Raw genomic sequence first — 19,802 nt, 5'->3', positions numbered from 1 at the left:
CACCGTTCTTAATTTTTACACAGGAGAGTAAGCTCAAATTTTAGCTAATGGAAAACCAAATATTTACTTGGTTAAATAAGTATGCAGCTGCGATGGAAATATTACAGCTTTTTGTTCCACAACGTACAGCCTAGCTGGGTGGAGGGGAGATAGCTGTGATCATGGAGAGATGGGGCAACAGCACACCCTTGAATGCTCTATAAATGCACGTTTGGATGGGTTGGCGATCTTGTCTTTCTTACATTTATAGTCTTAACGTATCAATTAAAAACTGTGGCAGCCTGCAAGCGTATTGCAAAGCAGCAAATACCAAGGAAAAAAGCTGCCTTTCTTAAAGATGATTGTATTTTTTCCTGTCTGTAAATGTGCTCGTTTAGTAACGTGAATGCATTAGCCTCCACAAAATGTAAGAAATGAAAGGCAGCAAGAAGCGGTTCCATTGTTATCACTCCAGGCATGTCTAATGCATCGTGTTCCCATGTTCTCTCGGTCACGCTGCAGAGCGCCCTCGGCCAGGGCTGAGCCTCCTCTGGAACGCTCTCCAGGGGGAGGGTGGCCAGCGCAGCGCCGCGGGGGGATGCTGCTGCACGCCCTGCGCTCCCCGCAGCTGCAGGCACTGCTCAGCAGGGCTGGCGCAGGAGCGCCGGTGGAAGCCTTGAGTGGCGAGTGGAAGCTTTTCAGGGACCTGGCTCTTCAGAATTGCAGTTTAAAATGGAATCGTCTCTCTCAAGCTGGGCAGTTGTTTTTTGAGGCAAACCTGTGTTCAAGGAGAAGGAAGAAAGCAGCCCAGTACTGCTTTCCAAAATGATCTATCTGTATTTCAAGAATGACGTCTTGCATACTTTATAAATGAGAAAAGACTTCTGGTTCCTTTCGCTTTCCAAGTATGGATTAATACGAGCTGCATTTTTCCGAAGAACAAGCCTCGTGTTACTCTGGTGATGGCTGAATTTGCTCTAATTTCTCTTTAGAGACTCTCTGCCCTTGTACATTGTGTTACCTCCAACAGCGCTCCTCGACTGTAGGGGAGGGGGGAACGTGCTCTATGTGCTTTCGATGAGAAACAACATTCATGTTTAGAGAAGAAAAATAAAAGTCCACATTCTCGTTGTGTTACCAGTACAGAGAGGAAGACCTTAGTGATTCAGATCTAATTCAGTAGTTTTATTTCCTTTGAACCTAGAAAGATCAAAAGGCAGAAGTGAGGGGGTTGCAGCTGATGTGTGGAATGAGGGTTGTGCTGGCTCTAGGTCCGAGGTGGTCAGTGGAAATGGGAGGAAACGAAGACTTGGAGATACGAAAGGGGAAAGGAAAGAGCAAAGCAAATGGAGTTTGGAGAGTAGAGATTGTTTCCTGGGAAAGCATGGTAATACTTTTTAAAAACTTATTTTCCTTCAAATTTTTTGGGTTACTTTTATGTTCTTCGGAGAAACTATTTTTTTAATGCCAATATACCAAAGAATTGAAGGGGGAAGCAAGACGTAACCAAAAATGAAAAGTTCAGAAATGTGGGAGGAAATGCTGGAAACTCCCAAGGATAAACTTAAGAAAATACTTCTGTAGCAGCATCCTCAGCCCTGAACACTTTAGAGGAAGATGGTGAGAACCTTGCCAAAATTTTAGTCCATTTTCACTATGATCAGGTTAATGCTTTTCATCTATAGGAAATATCTTTGCAAAGAAATATAAAGTAGCTTGAAAATGAAACTACTTATGCACAGACACATGGTGGGACAAACAAAACAGTGTAAACTGGGGATCTGGGGGGAGTTTTCTGGCACGTGAGAGCAGGTTCCAGGCTGTAAACAGCTTGCCCCGTTACTTCAGGAAGCAGTGCAAACCACATATAAATTGTGCCATATTTACGTTCGTTTTACTCTTTCTTGGGACTGAGCTGGTGATTGTAAAAAGCATTCAAAGTAAAAACCGCGCAGCAAACCAAGCTGTTTTATTTGGAGTCTCTTCTGTCTCTGAAGCGAGCTGCTCAGCTCTCTGGCATAGCTAATTTTGCATTCCTACATAGAAAGCAGTCGTGAGCTATAATTACACAGAAATGTTTATACTGATTTCATAGATGATAATTTTGGTTTTGGAGAAGCTAGATATTACCCCCAGATTTTTTGAATATTTTGAAGTGAAATTCTTAAGAACCAGAAGTGATTACATATTTTGAGAGGCCAGTTTGTCCCTAGTGCCCTTTGAAATGTTGCATAGTTAACTGTGGTACTCGGGGAAGGTCACTGTAAAGGTCTGCGCTGGGGTGTGTGACAGCGGAAAGGCAGAAGAGACCGTGCAGGAGTGGAGGAATGTGCCAGTGTGGGACGGGAAGAGGGAGAGAATGGAACATTTAAATGTATATTTTTATAAGAAACAATTTTGTACCTACCGGGAGTGAGGAAGCGATAAAAGTAATACTTTAAGTAGTGCTAACACAATCCTAAGTGCAGATAGTCACCTACCATCTGTTTCTCAATAAATAGCCATTATGCTGATTTCTGTTTCAATGCGCAACAATTAAAGCCTCATAGTATTCCTGTGATATTCAACAGCTGTTGCCTTTGAAGGTTTTATTTATCTTTCTGAAGTGCAACAATTTTAGTTTCATAGTCAACCCTGCTTGAAAGTGTTAGTTTTTATATAAAAAAACTTGTGCTCCGTTGAAATGCAAACTTAGGTGGTGTCTGAACAGCGCTTCAGCGATAGTCTTCCTTAATATTCTGATTTCCCTGGATGTGTGGTGCAGAACCGGTGCTGTTGGGGATACCTGGATTGTAGGACGTTGAGTGGGAGAGCTGCCGTGTGTGTGCAGCACCTATTCTCAGAGCTTCACGTAAGCTCTCTTTGCAAACAGATTACGGCAAAGGGATCGTTCTGGTGAGCCTTTCGTCTGTGCTGGTTCTGTTTTGGCTGATGAGTTGGTTTGGGAGACAGAGGGCCAAGATGAATTCTCAGTACTGTACGAGTAAGCAGTACAATTTCCCTACAATCATAACCAGTGCAAGGAAATTAGATCTCTAAGTGGGTTGAATCTGATTTAGTAATAAGTCAATTTAATCACTAATGACTTCAAACGCAGATTTTACAAGGTGATCAATGGCAGTATAACAATGATCGATCAATAGCATTGCGTTTAATTGGATTTTTATGGGTATAATATAGTTTTTCAGAATTAATGTACCATTGCATTGCTTTGTTACTCTTTTAACTCAATTTTTTAGAAGAAACGATGCTTCAAAATGCTAGTTGGTCTTTGATATATTGTTTTAAGGGCACGTTAATAAAAATTAAAATGAAAAATTAAATGCTTGCTTTTAGTAATTGAATTTCTGATTTTGTTCCAGTATTTGGCCATGTGTTTTTAAAAACTGTATCTACACAGCAAAAAAACCCCACATTCTTCATAGTTCATGGTAAGGAGGAGATGGAATATCAAAGAGTAAGAGGGAACCGTGTACTGCTCTGCATATGAATCCCGAGTAGCTGAGTAACTCCCCTTCTTCAGCAGTTTGACATAGTAATCTTCCCTCGAAGTAATCTCCTTGTCCCATGTGTCCTGCTTTAATCTATCAGTATTTCTGCAGTGCGCAGCAAGAAATTGATTTTCAGTAATTTTAATGGCTGAATAACTGGTCCTGTCCCAGAGTGTTTTTTCGTATTTGCAGTGGCCAATGTGGTAACTGAAGTCAGTGTTCTGGATAATAGGTTTCATTAGTTTTGATGCCTGAGGTAAAAAAGCAGTAGGTGGGAATAAAGACTGTTTTTGATGTCTAGACGTTCATTTCAGCTGTTGCTGCAATATGATACATTAAAAGGAAATATGTAACATAGCTCTGAGGAAATATGTATTCTTTGAAACTAATTCTACTTTTAAACTGCATAAGGCGGTGTGACCTGAATTATTAAAATGTGGGTGGCTGGATTTCTTAAAGGTATAACTATCTCTGCGATGCCGCCACAGTCGCAACTTGCTTCTCTCCTTCCTTCCTATATTTCTTTTAAGTAAAATATGTCAGTTTGGTCACTGAAGCAGAACAGAGATCTTATTATCTTTCCAGTATCTCTTCTGGGAGACTTAAAATTATTGAAGTATTTGCTTTGATATTTTGCTGTGACTTCTCTCCTTGAAATTTTTATAATGGGTTTTTTTTTTTTTTTGAGAACATGGCTGGCTTCATAAAAACCATTAGACACTTTGAAGACCTTAATATCTCTGACTTGAAAATAAAAAAGACCCCAAGCCAACTAAGCTGCTCATTAATGTATGTTTAAATTATAAATTTCCAGTGTAAGTCTAAATTATTGTAGTTGCCTTTAATTCTTCTAACATCTGATCTACAAGGATAAACTTAAAAATCAGCGCAAATATTCTGTTCATTTTTTGAACCTATGAAAACAAAATGCTAATAAACATTTAAAAACTTCACATGTGATGGCTATCGATTAATTTCCATTCTGTATGGAGACTAACAGTGAGATTTAGCACCTCGGTCGTAGTCCATTATGATGAGTGAAATACACTTTTTTCTTTTTTTTAATAATATCTTGGCAATGAGAAAATCAAAAAGTATTTTCTCTGTGAATATTTGTTTGCAGTTGAAAAACATGGCATTGTATTCTTTCTCAGGTGCCATAACCAAAAGGTCTTTTACCGTATTCCTGTACACACTTGTACGTTGGATGATGGTAATAGGCAGGTACCCAGCTGTAACTAACTTTTGTTTTCACTACACGGTGCTCTGTCAGCTTACACAGAATTATTTTTTGCCATTGTATCTGTTAAAACATTGCTTTGGTGGTTTTTTATCTTTCCATGAAAATTTTAGTGATTACTAATGTTTTCACTTTCCTAACTCATAGATTGAAACAATGATACCTCTTCAGAGAAATGATTATTTTTGTGCAAAAATGGCTATCCCAAGTCTTTTTTTTTCCTTACCCCCTCTTTTGAAAGATACTGACATTTTCACACTTCTTTTTGGATCCATATGCTTCTTTAGTGCTCTCTCCACTGGATTTAGAGAGCGTATACTGAGAATGGTGTAGTAAGGGCAGTTAGACTGGCTGTATCGGCTAAGCATTTTATAGAACTAGAGTTAATGGCAGAGAGATGATATGACTTTATCTTCCTGATATTTTCCAAGAATCCAGATATTGAGAGATGGAGTATTGTTAGACTTAGTTATTTATTTTGATAGGTGATTTCATTTAAAAAAAAAAAAAAAAAAACAACCAAGCACACATAATAGTTGCTTATTGTGGTGAGAAATGTAGTGGTAAAATTATCCCTCTGTTGCAGGACAAACGGCGAGAAGGGGATGAACTGCCTGTTTTACAAGAAAGTAAATGCTACTCCCAGTTGTTCTCTTGACTACTCTGGAATGTACACATGCTTAGATAAGGTAGTTACCATATACAGATAATATACACACATACACCCAGATTGAGAGAGGTGGGTATCTGTCTGTATGAGTCTATCACAGTAGAGGATCGGTAGATCTGACAGATCACCCAGGTGAGAAGGAGCTTGGACTCCTGGACGTCATCCAGTCTGACGTCCTACTCAAAGTGGGATTGCCGCAAACAACGGATCAGATTAGCAATGGTTTTGTCTACCCGGGTCCTGGGAAGTGGTGACCCACGGTTTTGTCCTACCTGCTTTGCTGCCTTTCCAAAACTCATCTCCTTTGTGACTTCCGTGGAGGAAGAAGTAGTTACGTGCTCTGTTGTACTCTTTCTCATGCTAAAATTCAATCTTTACTTGATTCTTCCCCTAGAATTTTTCTTTTTTGAAGATGGCTTTCACAGCTGTTTTATAATTTCAAATGTGTTGCCTCTAAAGAGAAATATTTCAACTAGAGTAACAGAAAATACCTTCAGGACAGGATATAGGTGCTTGGCATAAGCATGTTTCTGAACCTGTGCAGCACCTGCTTTCTGTTAGCTGTGTGCCTGAAAATGCTGTCAGGCGGCACTGAAAGGCTGCCGAGGGCTTGAGTTGAAAGGGTTGAGTGTTGAAAGCATTACAAATCATTGTGTAGACAGACAGAGAGGAACAGTTATTTCCCAGTTCAATCTTCTTAAGGAATTTTAAATATTCTTCAAAAATCTAAAATCAAATTACACTGTTTACAGTGTGAGGAACTTTGCACTTTACAGGTACAGTCTAATCTCTAGTGTTTTGTTTCTAGTGGCTTTTGTTACTGATCACTATTTGCATCTTGAAGTTGTAACTTACTCCAGTTATTTAAGTTCTTTTCTTTTGGAGATTGGATCAGGAAGACAGAGAGCAGAGAGGAAGTGAAATGCTGCAGTTCTAATTTTTTCTCCCAATTTGTACTGCAACAGACGTACTCTCAATTGTGAGATGAACATTTTTAGTAGGATAAAGAAGTATTAGAGGTAATTACAGTAAGTATAGTGCATTAATATATCTGGGCATCAAAAGGCATTATTTATTATAGGAAAATGGTTATGAAGATGTCTTATGATATACTTAAATTTAATAGGGAAATAATTCTATTTCCATTTCCTATCTAATTTATGTGAATGTTGAGTAATAAGAAAGCCAATTTGGCAAATTAGAATATTGAGGGATGATACCACTTGAGACTTTCCCCTTTTCCCTGTCCCACTCAATGGCTGCTCCTCAGCCAGTCTGGTCTCTGTCAGACTTGACCCTAGGAACTAGGAACTTAATTACAAGGACCTCCACTGCGAGGTTAACGCTGCTTTTTCCTGCTTTTCCTAGGCTTTGGGATGCATTCCCTTGTGGGGCGGTTCTTTTCCTGAATGCAGGATAACCACGAATCCATCTGTGTTGCTGTGTAGAGAGAGGAGGTGCTGCCAATTTCCATTCCCTCCTCTTCAGTCCCTTCTGTTGGGAATCGTTAGGCGTTTGGTGTCACACCAGCCCTGGGGAGAGGGGTCTCGGTTTGTGGAAGAGTAACAGGATGGTGTAGCCCAAAGAGCAGCTGTGCCAGTCACAGCTAAGGAGGGCAAAAGAATCCTGGGAATGTCCAGTACCTAAAGAATTTGGTATTAAAATTATTCCAACTCTACAGAATATTACTTTATAAACAGTGCAAAGCACTATGATCTCATTTCTTCTGGAGTCAGTGGCAACATTATACTGGCAGAAAATAGTTCTGAGAGATAATATAAGCTGTTCCTTGATTGGCCTCCATTAGTTTGTTGTGCATACTTGGGAGTAGATAGTGAGTTATGACTGAGAACATCAGAACTGGCTATGAGAAGTTTCCTGTAAAATCATGGAATAAATTCTTGTCTCTCGGATTTTGTATGAAGTTAATGGAGGTACAGTACTGGCTCAAGAACTCAAGAAGTAGTACTCCAGAAGAGCTCAGTGCCACGTAATAGTGAATGTCTTTTGGCTTTTACAAATTCTGTAAAAAAAAAAAAAAAAAAAAAAAATTTGTTTGAATCTGGAGTTTTCATAGAGGTGAACTCAGGTGTGATCTCTCTCATACTGTAATGTGTAACTGCTTACGTATTTGAGAAGTTTTTAAGCCTGAGACTGTACCACTCTTGCACTTTCTTAGGCTTCAGTGGTTCTGAACTATATAAAATTTATGCATCAGTAGTTCTGAAAATGCATGGAGATTCTAAAGTTTCTGAAGAATGCTGTTTTGAACATGAAATCTGAAGCCCTGTGAAGGTCTATGTAGTAAACAGCTATAGCGCATTGCGTACTCAGTAAGGTTTTGCAAGCGTTAAGGTGGCCTTTAATGGTTTTACAGGGAAAGATACTTGGCTCATGCTTGTGCCCAAAAGCATGAGTCTTTTTTTCATTCTTCTGAGGAAGTAACTGTGCTATTCGATAAGGTTATTTAGGTACTAAAGCCCTGGCTCTTTTCATTCTGTAAAAGGAGAGATATTAGCATATTACAACATTACACGTTCAAAAATGTGCCTCTTCTTGTTTGAGGTTATATGACTTACGGTAACTGGGAGAAGCATCAGAATAACGAACAATGCTGGGTTTTGAGGCTTTGAAGCTGTAGTTGAAGACTGCCGGCAATATTAATATTTTTCATACAGCAGAAACTCTTCAGAAGCTTTACTTTAAACATGATAGTAGAGTAAACTGTACTTAGATAATAATCTCTGCATGATAGACATGCTGTTGGAAAGTTTAATCCTTTAAATTGGCCAAGTAGGGGGTGCGAAGTATTCAGTTCTTAACATTCTGTAGAATTGTGTGTTTGCGTTTCTAAAGATCTGCAGAGTACGCCTGTAAAATTGAACTGACAGAACTCAGTCAATTAACAAATTCTTACTCCTTGACAAAGTTAGTTAATCATCTGCTTTTACTCTGCAGCTGAGATTGCATCTTCTGCTGACTAAGATGTAGAATCTGATACAGGCACACCAAAAATAGTTTTAGTCTTGGTAGTTTTAACATCCAAAAGCAATGGAGTAAGGACAGCAGATCTTCTTGAGGTTTGTGTATTCTTCAGGTACTTCATGCTGCGCTCGACTGTGAGATATTAATAGGTTATTTTTGTTTAATTCTCTGAAATGTCTGCAGTTTGGTACTAAGTTGACAGGTTTTATTTTGGAATAAAAACCTGCTGTGTAATTCATATGTTTTCTATGTATTGTTTAAACTGCAACAGTTTAAGTCAGTACAACGGAGGAATTTCACTTGAGTGAGAGGTTCAGGATAGTTGTTTACTGTTGTTTAAGTTGTGTAAATTGATTTTACACCTTTGATGATTCACTTTGTTTCTTGATTGTCTGCATTTGTGGTTAAGTTTTAAAGGATCTCTCAGCAGTCATGGCAAAGAATGCTCATTAATTCCTCACCCCCCTACTTTAATATCGAATGCTACAAACAAATGCGTTTGGTTTTATGCTTTTGTGTTTTCTTTTTTTTTTTTAAATTCAAAGTTGGTTTCTTCAGCAAGTAAAGATTAAAGCTATTTTGGCAGTATAGGTAATAGTTGAAACAGCCTAATGAAACATGCTACTGTTGAAAATTAAAGCTGTTGGAGTTAAGTTTTGTATAAATGTTTGTATTTCCCTGTTCTGACCATGTCAACATTTTATGTTTTTGTAGTGGTAGAAGAAGGACTGTGGGAGAATGGACTTTCCTATGAGTGTAGGACCCTGCTCTTCAAAGCAATTCATAATCTTCTGGAAAGGTAAGAAAAAACTCTGTTGTAGTCAAATATTTCATTTTGATGTTTCAAATAAGGCAGGATACCTACAGGCCATTTATATTACTATTGATCTTAAACCACATTTTTTTAGAGGTAGAAATTTAGCACAAGAGACGCAGGATAGAGATGGATATCTTAAGTCGTTGATTCTGGTAATGCATCATAAAGTGCAGTGCAGAGTAATTAAACGCTCATACAAAGAATAATGTGGATATATATTTCTGCTTGCATTCTTGTTGGGGAGCTATTTCAAAAGCAAAAAAAAAAGTTTCCACCTTCTTGAGGTGTTTATAGAGAATATGATTACAAAGAACTCCTCTATCTGAGCTCCAACCCCTTTGATGAGGCTGTATAGTACACATCTTAATGGGTAACATTAAAAGATCTTCACTCTGTTCTTCCAATCATCCTAGTAACGTGAGTGTTACAATTTAACTATATTTGTGCACAATTTAACAGTTCCTGGCTCTGGGAGGCATAATGTATCCTAGCATTGCTTTGACTGCAAAATTATTCTGTGGTTAATTAATACACTTACAGCTTTTTCTTCTTAATCCAGCTATCTGCTCTTAAATTTACTGAAGATTATCTTGTTATTAGGCCTTCAGTGTATGGTATTGCGTCTCGGTCTATTGCATTTTATTCCTTCTCTCTTACTACAGTTCTTCAGGTCATCATCACCTTCCTGTATTGTATTTCAGTTCTTCTTTTACAAATTTGGAGATCTTCTCAGAATTAAGTGTCACTAGGGTATTCCCAATTTTTCTGAATTTTTAATAGTAACAACAACAAAATATAATGCACCTTTCCTGTACCTTTGTGTTACATTAATTTTGCGGAATGTAGCATGGAACATTTTTCAATTAGCTTATTTTCTGAAAGAAAAATACTTTCATCTTGTCTCATTTAGTATGGTGTTTGCTTTGATGTAGATTTACTAGTAATCAGGTTTGCATTGTGTTCCTGAGGTGGTGTTTCCGTGAGTGTGGTAACTGTCCCCTTGACTGTTAGTTACCCGTCCGTATCGGCCACCTGCGTGTGTGTATGTCTGAATGGCCACCTATGTGTGTGTACACAGGTACGAGGGCTAGGTGTTGTATTTCCTGTTTTCTATCACATCCGTCTTTTTAGGGGATTTTTACATTCACTTAGAGTGAATAAAAGACTGAAAATGAAATTCCCCATCTCGAATGTTCACTAGTTCTTTTGTAGCTTTGCAGTATAAAAGGGAAAAATAATTTTATACTTGTTTATTAATCTGAGGTACCCAGCCAGCTGACTTTGAAGTATGACTCCTAGCAAATATTTTTCTTCCCTGGACCTTCTTAAGCTTGTGAAGTGAATCTTTAATTTATTTTTTTTTTAATAACTTAATTGAAATTGGTCAGCAGAGTTAGCAGAATTGTTCTGTCCAGCTGTGATGAAAAGTCTCCAGAGCTGTTCTCCTGTGGGCAATGGCCTTTGCCGTGCTGGTGGCCGGCACACGTCGGGTGTCTGCTGATGGCCTCGCTTGGTGCCACCGTGAGCTGGTCCCGCTCCTGCTCCTCGAGATGGGGGTCCCACCAGGCTCTGGCATTAGGGGGTTTAATGACATTATTCTCAAGGTGACTTACGGTGATGGCTTATCAAATGGCTACCCAATTACCTACCTCATTTTTACAGTATTATACCTGAGCGTATTTTAAGTTATACGCTTTTGGGTTGTTATTTTTTTTTTTTTGTTTGCCATGCCAAATCTTAAGTTAACATCGTAATGATTTAATTTAAAATAATAGCAATAAGTGTGTAGGCTTTACTAAAAAGAGAAATGACACTTCAGTTTTTACAGACCCATTTTATCCTGTGTTTAGGGAAAGCTTGATTAATAAAAAATAAACCTTGAATTTCTTTTTGATCGTACCCGAAAGTGACAGGGCTGTTGCCTGTGCTTGAAGTTTTGTGGGGGTTTTTGGCTTATTTTGCACTTAGTGAAGGACAGTTTTTCTTCTCTCGGAAACCTCCCGTGTCCTGCCAAGCCGTCGTTCCCTCAGCAGGGCCGGCCGGTCTGTGGGCAGCTCGGCTGGCCCAAGGAGCGCTGGCCTCTGTGGGGTGGAGGGAGGAGGCACTCAGAGCCGGTTCCAGCCAGTTCTGTCACCACAGCGGATTTCCCGCCCACCGGGGAGCCCACAGCGCCTCGGCTCAGCCCCGCTCAAGGAAGAGCTGTAGAAGAGCTGCTGGAGAAGGGGCACGGAAAATGCCTGTGGCGGGAAGAGGCTTGATAGGCAGGTGACCCCCCCTCCTCCTCCATCCTTAGCCTCACTGAGGAGTCAGGAGGGACTGAGTGAAACCTGCCCTGGAAATACAGGAAGCTGTGACTAGGAAGAAGGGAGGAGAGGTTTTTGCTTTAAGTTAACCCTGAAAAAGGCAAGAAAGGGACCTGTTGGAGCGGGGCCAGAGGAGGCCCCGGAGCTGCTGGGAGGGCTGGAGCCCCTCTGCTGGGAGGACAGGCTGAGAGAGCTGGGGGGGTTCAGCCTGGAGAAGAGAAGGCTCCAGGGAGACCTTGGAGCCCCTTCCAGTCCCTAAAGGGGCTCCAGGAAAGCTGGGGAGGGACTCTGGAGCAGGGAGGGGAGCCAGAGGATCACAGGGAATGGTTTTACACTGGAAGAGGGGAGATTGAGATGAGATGTGAGGAAGCAATTCTTTGCTGTGAGGGCGGTGAGCCCCTGGCCCAGGTTGCCCAGAGAAGCTGTGGCTGCCCCATCCCTGGAGGGGTTCAAGGCCAGGTTGGCCGGGGCTTGGAGCAACCTGGGCTGGTGGGAGGTGTCCCTGCCCAGGGCAGGGGGTGGCACTGGGTGCTCTTTAAGGTCCCTTCCAACTCGAAGCATTCTGTGATTCTATGATAAAGGGTATTTACACAACTACTTCACGTGTTTGTTTTTTTTTTTTTTTCTTCTTTCCTCAGTACCCAAATCAGAAATTTATGTTAAATGGCAATTTAAAAAGCATTAGAAGATCTGAGGAAATAATACTCAAAATATTATGGTGTTATTTCGTAATCATTAGTATGCCCTTGTCAGGTCATATTTTTTTCATAGAAAAAATCAGAAATACGAGAGGTCAAGTGAGAGTGACATGCTCTAACAGCTGTACTGCTTAGCAAGAAAATATCACTCAGCCTTAACTAAAGAAACGAGCCAAGGAGTTCAGAGTATTTTATGTCGTTATTTCATATGATTAAATAACTGCTTTTAAGTGTATACTTATTTGGGATTTTATGACCAGCTTTTTTCATTTTTACACAAGTTCATTATTACAGCTTACTGTTAAAGACTTTGTTACCATTGAGTGCTTATATGGCAAAAACAATGCCGTAGTGTCATTAATGGTTCACTCAGATGAATCTTTTGAGATCCATGCTTCTGCAGTCATGTTTCCCATTTCATACCTTAAATAACCCGTGATTTAGCTTAGCATGTGATGGTTGGCTGACTTTTAAGGCCAAGTCTACCCATGAAGACTTTTTTCTAGCAAAGTAACATTAGTTTGAGGCAGTTAAACCTGCCGTCGTCAGACATGATGATGTGGCATTAGTGTGTGTGATGGGGGAGAGTGTATTGGTTTTTTTGCTAGTACAGATTATTTTCCTTAGGGATCTGATGTAAATTTCACAGACTTCCTTTTGTTTATATAAAGTGCGCTGATACTGACAAACTTTCTCTGATAGGAAATATTTCCTAGTGAAACAGTTGCTGAAGCACAGTATTTTTCCCACCAGCACAAGAACAACATCTTTAGATCTGTGCTGATTTAGCTTGGTATATTCAGCTGGGCTGGATTCTTTCTGCTTTGAGAAAGTGCCGTTACAGTTTTCTCTAGCCTAGCTTTAACTTTGGAAAACCCTGCCAAGTTTATATGGAAGAAGTAGTAGCATATAGTATCTGCATTGTCTGTCGTCCATTTCCTATCTATGTCTTCTACGTATGCTTTTGAAGTATAGATCACACAGTTTTTCTAAACCTTGCAGAATGTGCTTTGCCAGAAGGTTTCATGTGATTTTTAATTTGTTTTGTTTTGGCTAATCTCTAGCAACTGCTATAGAAATAAACTGCTGGAAAACTTTGGAGAAGTATAGTTCTTCCATTTAAATAACAAAATACTGATTAGACATGAAATGTGTAGGGAAAGCTCATATATTGCTCGTAATAGTAAATAAACCACTAGCAACAAATGACCATTTTTTTTCAGAATTTTTGAAACGTAAGATTTGCCTTACTGAAAAATAATCCTTCAAAACAGATTTCTGTATGTGATCTCATGGGTAGTATGTTCAGATGCATGTTTAATGTATGGAGCATACGTAAACTGTGTTGGCCTGTTGCTAGCGTGATTCATCTGTACAGGTGGGCTTAGAAAGGCATCGAGCACTCCTTAACTTGTCAACCTAAATTGGGCATTGATCACTTTGCATCCTTGTTGTTTGCTTATGTTTTGTTAAAGCCACAGAATGGACGGTTTCTATAAAGAAATCGTGCACTTCTAAAGGGACCACAGAAAATGGGTAACCTGCTGCTCTAAATCTAGTGATATGGGAGTGTATTTTTTGGAGAGAGGTCTTCTGAGAGAGGAAACAGTAACTATGGAAGTTTCAACACCTGAAATCAGGCTGTGGATCATGTGATGGGAAAAAGGGTTCATTGTTAATATTTGGTTAATACAATTTCCTGTCATTCATATTCTATAATATGCGATTTGCATGCCAAAAATACAGAAATGTGTATTCTTTATCATGAAGTCTTGAGAGAAACACTGTACAGAAGAGAATCAGTGCTATGAATTGTCTTTGTTCAGGAACAGGAGTTTGAAAAATAGGATGATGGGTCATTCAGCAAAAAGAGCAGCACGGAGTGGAAAAGATTGTGTCAGAGATGAGGGGAAAATGCATACGCGAAAATCAGCATCAGTGACAGCATCGTGAGACTGGACAGGGATTCTCTATGAATAGTGTGGGAAAATAGAAAGTTAAATGGAGTCAAAGTTAAATGGAACCCAGATGCTACAAAGTTGATTTCAATAGGATGGAAATTCAGCTGCTTAATCCCTTCAATTTACTGTTCTCAAACAGATCTTTTACTTGTATCTTAAGATGTAACTAGTAATTGTTGCTGTAATTATTTTATAGGTGCCTGATGGATAAAAACTTCGTAAGAATTGGAAAATGGTTCATAAGACCCTATGACAAGGATGAGAAGCCTGTTAATAAAAGGTAAGGTGATCTATATATCAAGTACTGTTGCTGTCAATGTTGATATTACATGATGGTAATTTGATGCTGCATTTTAGTAGTTGTTTTTCCACTTCTTTTACCATCCAACAAGTGAAAACACAGACACTATTTGTTCACTTCAGTAATACATAGAAAGCAATTAAATAATTTTTCAGGTCTTGTTATGATAATTTAAGATAGGAAGGTAGGTTGGTATTTATCCCTTAACTCCACAGAAATGTGACTTTTTTTTATCTTTTGAAGAGGATCTGCCTGTTTCTCTCGTTTTACAACAGAATTCAATGTAGTTATAAGAAATCATTTGAATTTCTGGACACTTAACCCTAACCTGACGTTTTAAGCAGTAAAATGAGTAGTATATAGATTTACTTATTTATTTTCTTCAAAGATGCCAGCCTTGATGCCCACCTTTCACTGATTGGCGGGCGGACAAATCAGACCTGTGTGTTTGATTAATGCACTTCTTTTGCAGTAAGATAACCATAGAAAAGGGGTCGCTGACTCCACTGGCTCATTGCTATTTCCTCTCCTAGCTCCAAAGGTTACAATGTTCTCAGATCTTCTGGTACTTGCATTTATAGTCATTCGCTAAACAAGTTCTGTCAAAAATAATCTGAGTTAAGCTGAAACACGGATTTTCTAACGGGAATCATTTTGACAGAACTGGGTTAGGAAGTGACTAAACATGCAGTTACACTGGAAGATTTGAAGGTAATGAGCAAGTGGAGATAAAGTGGGGTGGCAACTTCTTCATCCAGCGTAGCTACAGTCACAACAGTGTGTCTGATGGCAGCTGTAGGTACAGGTGGAAATCATTCTGTAGATCATACATACCTTCTCCCTCTCATCTCTTTATCTCACTGCACTGTCTTACAACAGAAGCGTCTCACCTCTGTAATACTGCAGTCAGCTTCAGTCTGTAATAGACTTTGTGTTAACCAGGTACTTCTGAACAGCGGTTGTTTTTAAGATATAATGCAGTGATTAATCATGGATTTGTCTCCTTTCTAAAAACAGAAAGCAGTTATTTAGCATGGGGATATTTCTTTTATTGCTGTTTACTTTTTGTAGCTAACTAGACTTACACTGTGTATGCGTAGTCTTTGATTTCACATCGATCTAAGGGCAAGAAGCCATTGAAAGGTCGAGGTTTTTCCATACCTTTCTCTGCCCTGGCTGTGTGTAACCACCTTTCTCCCTCCCATTTTCTCTGCTGCTTTTCTGATCACACCAAGCTCTAGTTTAGTTTTCTGGAAGATTAATTCCCTAGAGTGACATAAGTAGTAGTGTCTTTATCAGCTTCTGGAAAAGGGAGGCAGCTCCTTTCAGCAAAAGCTATTTATCAACTTTAGCGCAGCCTTAGTGCTCAGATTAAATGTATTTGTGAGTCTCATGTCTGTTCTTGGAGTGTATCAATTTAAGAACTGAAGCCTCTGATACAGTAGATGGTGTCTGTCAAAAACAGCAGCAGCACTGGCATGGAAGGTGTTGTTACTTTAGAATTCTGGCAGATTAGTAGGTCCTGTGTCTTATTTACACGTGTATAACACTGAATCACTTGTACAGTGAGGTGATCGGCAGCGGCTAATTACATTTTTAAATATATGTACAGTATGCACTTAAATATCTCTGGTCTAGAACATGTTACAAAAATGAATTTACGTTGAACTTAAATTGTACTTGAAGTATTCTTGTACATAAAACTGACATTTTTATTGAGAATTTTAGGGTTGAACGTCGAAGGGTAGACTCTTGATTTGGGGAAGATAATGTTTGTTGTTGGTTTGTGTGTGTTGTTGGTTCGATTGGTTTTTTTTATAATGTTCTTGCCACTATAGGTCCTATGGGTATATACCATTTTAAGAGCATTTATTTAGCAATAATAAATATGGCCTAATTTGAGATAGGTTTTATGTTGTTTCAGGTTGTTAATTTTTCTGCTATCAATGTATCATTGGAGTTAACTAATCATACTGAAAGACGGTAGTAAACACTGCAAAAGTTGACAGTAGAGTCAACTGCAGGCAGTAGCAGAAAATAGCAGGAGGCTTTGGGGACAAATTTCTCCAGACATTTTTTTATTTAATCTTTTAAGCTTACTTTCTCACTATAGCACAAAAAGCTGTCTTTACACAAATTAAGTGATTCACAGCCGCTTGCTGGAGATAAAGCAATAAGGAGCAGTTGCAGGAAGAGGCCAACTGACAGTGTTTAGGTATTTTAGCACTGTGGGTAGTGCCTTCATAATTAAAAAAAGTGTTATTTTAAAAAGTAGTAGCTAAACCCATGTTAATATATAAAATACTAGAAATAAGTTGCAGGTATGTACAGTAATTAGGTTGAAGTCTGGGAACAGGTAATCCCTGTGGAAAATGCATGTACTATTCCCCTTCAATGGGGAAAGAGAGAGAGAGAGAGATCTATATAGATATACACACACACACCTTGAATGGAATAAAACTGAGCAGGTGTCATCCTGGCAAAGAAATACACATGGTTTCCAAGTCTGCTTTTATCTGTGGCAAAGTTAGTCATCTCAAATTTCCAACATCCTGAGTTACCAACTTCATTTCAGGAATATACTGAAAAGTCTTGGACTAGCTAAAAGGAAACAGGGAAGGAGTTAAAACTCATGCGGCTGCTTTCCAGGAGTAAATTCATTCAGGGCCTGTGGTTTTTGTGAATGACATTAGGGAAGAAGGGTGGAGAGGTCTGTGATTTGAGAATGAAGTTCAGAGACGAAATGGAGCATGGCAGTGGCCGTGACCTAGTTAGTCCTGAGATGTGAAAGGGAGATCTAAGAACAATAGGTGACCTTCTGAGGCAGGATTGGAAACAATATGCACGATGAGCTTTTCTGGTATTTTCAGGAGTGAGGGAACAGCAGAGGGAGTTACAGACAGATCCGTATACAGTTTTATTTTGCTTACAGTGTGAACCAGATGCTTTTGACAGGAAATTCAGCACAGAACTTGTGGGTTTTCTTTCCCGAGTATCTTTAATATTATGTGTCACTTACTAAATAATTCTTCATGTTTTATTGTCTATTCTACAGCAGTGCATGTCTACAGTATGTTTCCACACTACTGCTAGAAAATGGCAAACTTGTTTGTTTATCTATACAACTTCCTAAAGGAGATCTGTATGTTTGGAGTTTGTCTGATATAAGGCATTGATAGTGCCTTCCACTGTGTGGTGAAAATTCATCTTCACAGTCACTTTCCAGGTTTTGTACGGGGTTTTTTTGGTTTTGGAAAGCACCACCATAATATGTTAAACATCTTACTGACAAAAAAGTGTATGACTATCTTATTCAAGAATCCTCGCTAAGTATTTTAGTGATTATTTTCTTGGTGTGCAGTAGGAAATTGGGGGGGGTGGGGTGGGTGGGAATCAGATAGTTTTGAACTGTATGAGCAACTTAACATGAGTTGTTAAGCTTTTTTTAATTTGCTTAAATGTAAAAAGCACGAGAAAAAAAATTGTTGCTTTTTGTAGTTTAAATAACGGATGGGTCATCCGCTCTTCCAAAAGTCTGTTAGGGTATTTTTCAGCCTTGAGAAGAAAAAAAAATTCCATCAGTGAAATATTTTGAAGTAGAGTTTATTCCTTTTTTTGTCACTAGGTTGGAAGTCTGAAAGGTAGGAACAGCGTCTAGATAGCCATGTTACCCTCTGTGCGCTTGAAACAGTGCAGATGGAAGAGTGGAATTACAGTTAGGCTGCAATGAAATATAGTTCTTTAATTTCAGTTTCCAAGCAGATTTCTGTTTGTTTCTGTCCCATAAGGCAGTTGATCATGACAACCTCACGTGATGCTGATGGAATATAGAAATTTCTGAGTTATGAGTGCATGGGCTGCATCTTAATAAATACAGTATCCTAAGCATTCACATGTCAGCTCTCCCCCCTTAGATCTAATCCATCAACTTTTACCATTGTAACAGTCCAGTCAGTACAGCCATATCCAGTTTTGCTCAATAGCTGTGTTCATTTCTTTGCAAGCATCAAAATCGGGCATTGATCAGTGCCATCAAATCCTGAAGGCTGCACACGCTTTAAGCATTGCTTCCTCTTTGAGATCCTGGAAACTATCAGTTTCCTGGGAGTAGTCATAGGACTTACCCAAGGAATATCTAGATCAGTGGTACCAAAATTGACGTTCAGCATCATTGCAAGCAACATTGCAAGCTGCGTTCACTTTCTGCCATGCTGGGAACTGCTGTCAGTCAGTCTCTTCATCTGAAAACATCAGAGTTAGTGAGCCCCAGAGAAGAACTGCAGTGCTGTGCCGGGAGGAACTGGAAACCAGTGGGACTGGTGCCTATCTAAGGCTGGAGCACCTTGTCTGAATCTGATATGGAGGTTTGGTCCTGGCACACAACATTACACAGATAGTGTCTTTTGGCAAATAGTATTAAGGTGTTTCATTAAATGATGACATAGTTCAGTAAAAGCATGGTAAAACAAGTTCAAGTGTTCTATTTAAATTTTTAATAAGAGTTGAATTCCTCAGCTGAGAAATGGTAACTGATTGATTGTGCATGTACAGTTCGCTGCAATGCAGTGAGGATTTCTCAAGTTAAAACTGGAGGGTTTTATTTTCTTGAATTTGAGAAAAATAAGCCATATAAATTTTTTTTTAATTCTCCAAGTTTTATATACTTGTGTTTTAACCATGTTTTAAAAAAATTCAGTAATGTGATCACACGTGTTTCTTGAAAATGGTGTCTAGTGATACTGTAGTAATACATATGTACAGTGTTGCCAACTAACACCATCATAAATGAGGGAAGACTAGGAAGGAAAACAGTAAAAATCAATCTCATTTAATTTTAAATAATGTGTGCTTATTCATGGCTTGTCAAAATAAATGTGATGGAAATACTGAGTAATAAGAAATAATGCGTATTTTTCAGTAGTTTTTCCTACCCCTGTAAAAATAAGCTTTTCTATTTCAGTTTAAGAGGCTTAGTTCCCAGACAAATACTTAAATATTTTTGAGGTTTAAATTTTGAAATGTTATGTTCATCTTTGCTGAGTTTCTTCTCAGTCTTACTTCTGGTTTCAGTAAAATCGTACACCGAGCTAGTGTGTTGTATCTGTGGGTGACTGGTTGGTTTTTTGGTTTGTTTGTTTAAATAGGTAATCTTGTATGTTCTAAAGCTAACTTAATTCTTACCTACTCGGAAATATTGGGTAATGTATCCAATGGCATACAGTCTGCATTCATATTTTAGCAGAAGGAATCGATAGAAAATACAGATTATGAAATAAGTGTTTAATATGCATTAATATTACACATATATATAATATGCATTAGTATTTAGTATGTATTTTTCAGCAAAAGCCGGTGTC

The 19,802-nt window shown here is 38.8% G+C and overlaps 1 protein-coding gene across 3 annotated transcripts in view; it reads left to right on the top strand.

The window, feature by feature from the left end:
• Positions 1-19,802, top strand: part of MED13L (mediator complex subunit 13L) — a 202,042-nt gene that overhangs the window by 86,854 nt on the left and 95,386 nt on the right. For 2 of the 3 annotated variants that reach the window (XM_054219664.1, XM_054219663.1), the window contains 2 exons: positions 9,080-9,164; positions 14,341-14,424. In XM_054219664.1, coding sequence (XP_054075639.1) covers positions 9,080-9,164; positions 14,341-14,424 — 169 coding nt within the window. Of the gene's footprint in view, positions 1-5,317; positions 5,400-9,079; positions 9,165-14,340; positions 14,425-19,802 lie in introns of those variants that run through there. The other variant, XM_054219665.1, reaches the window with a different exon arrangement.

Source organism: Rissa tridactyla, chromosome 13, assembly GCF_028500815.1.
Source record: "Rissa tridactyla isolate bRisTri1 chromosome 13, bRisTri1.patW.cur.20221130, whole genome shotgun sequence".
Lineage (NCBI taxonomy): Eukaryota > Metazoa > Chordata > Aves > Charadriiformes > Laridae > Rissa > Rissa tridactyla.
The sequence above is the reverse complement of the archived record's forward strand: the minus strand, read 5'-3'. Positions and strand labels throughout refer to the sequence as shown.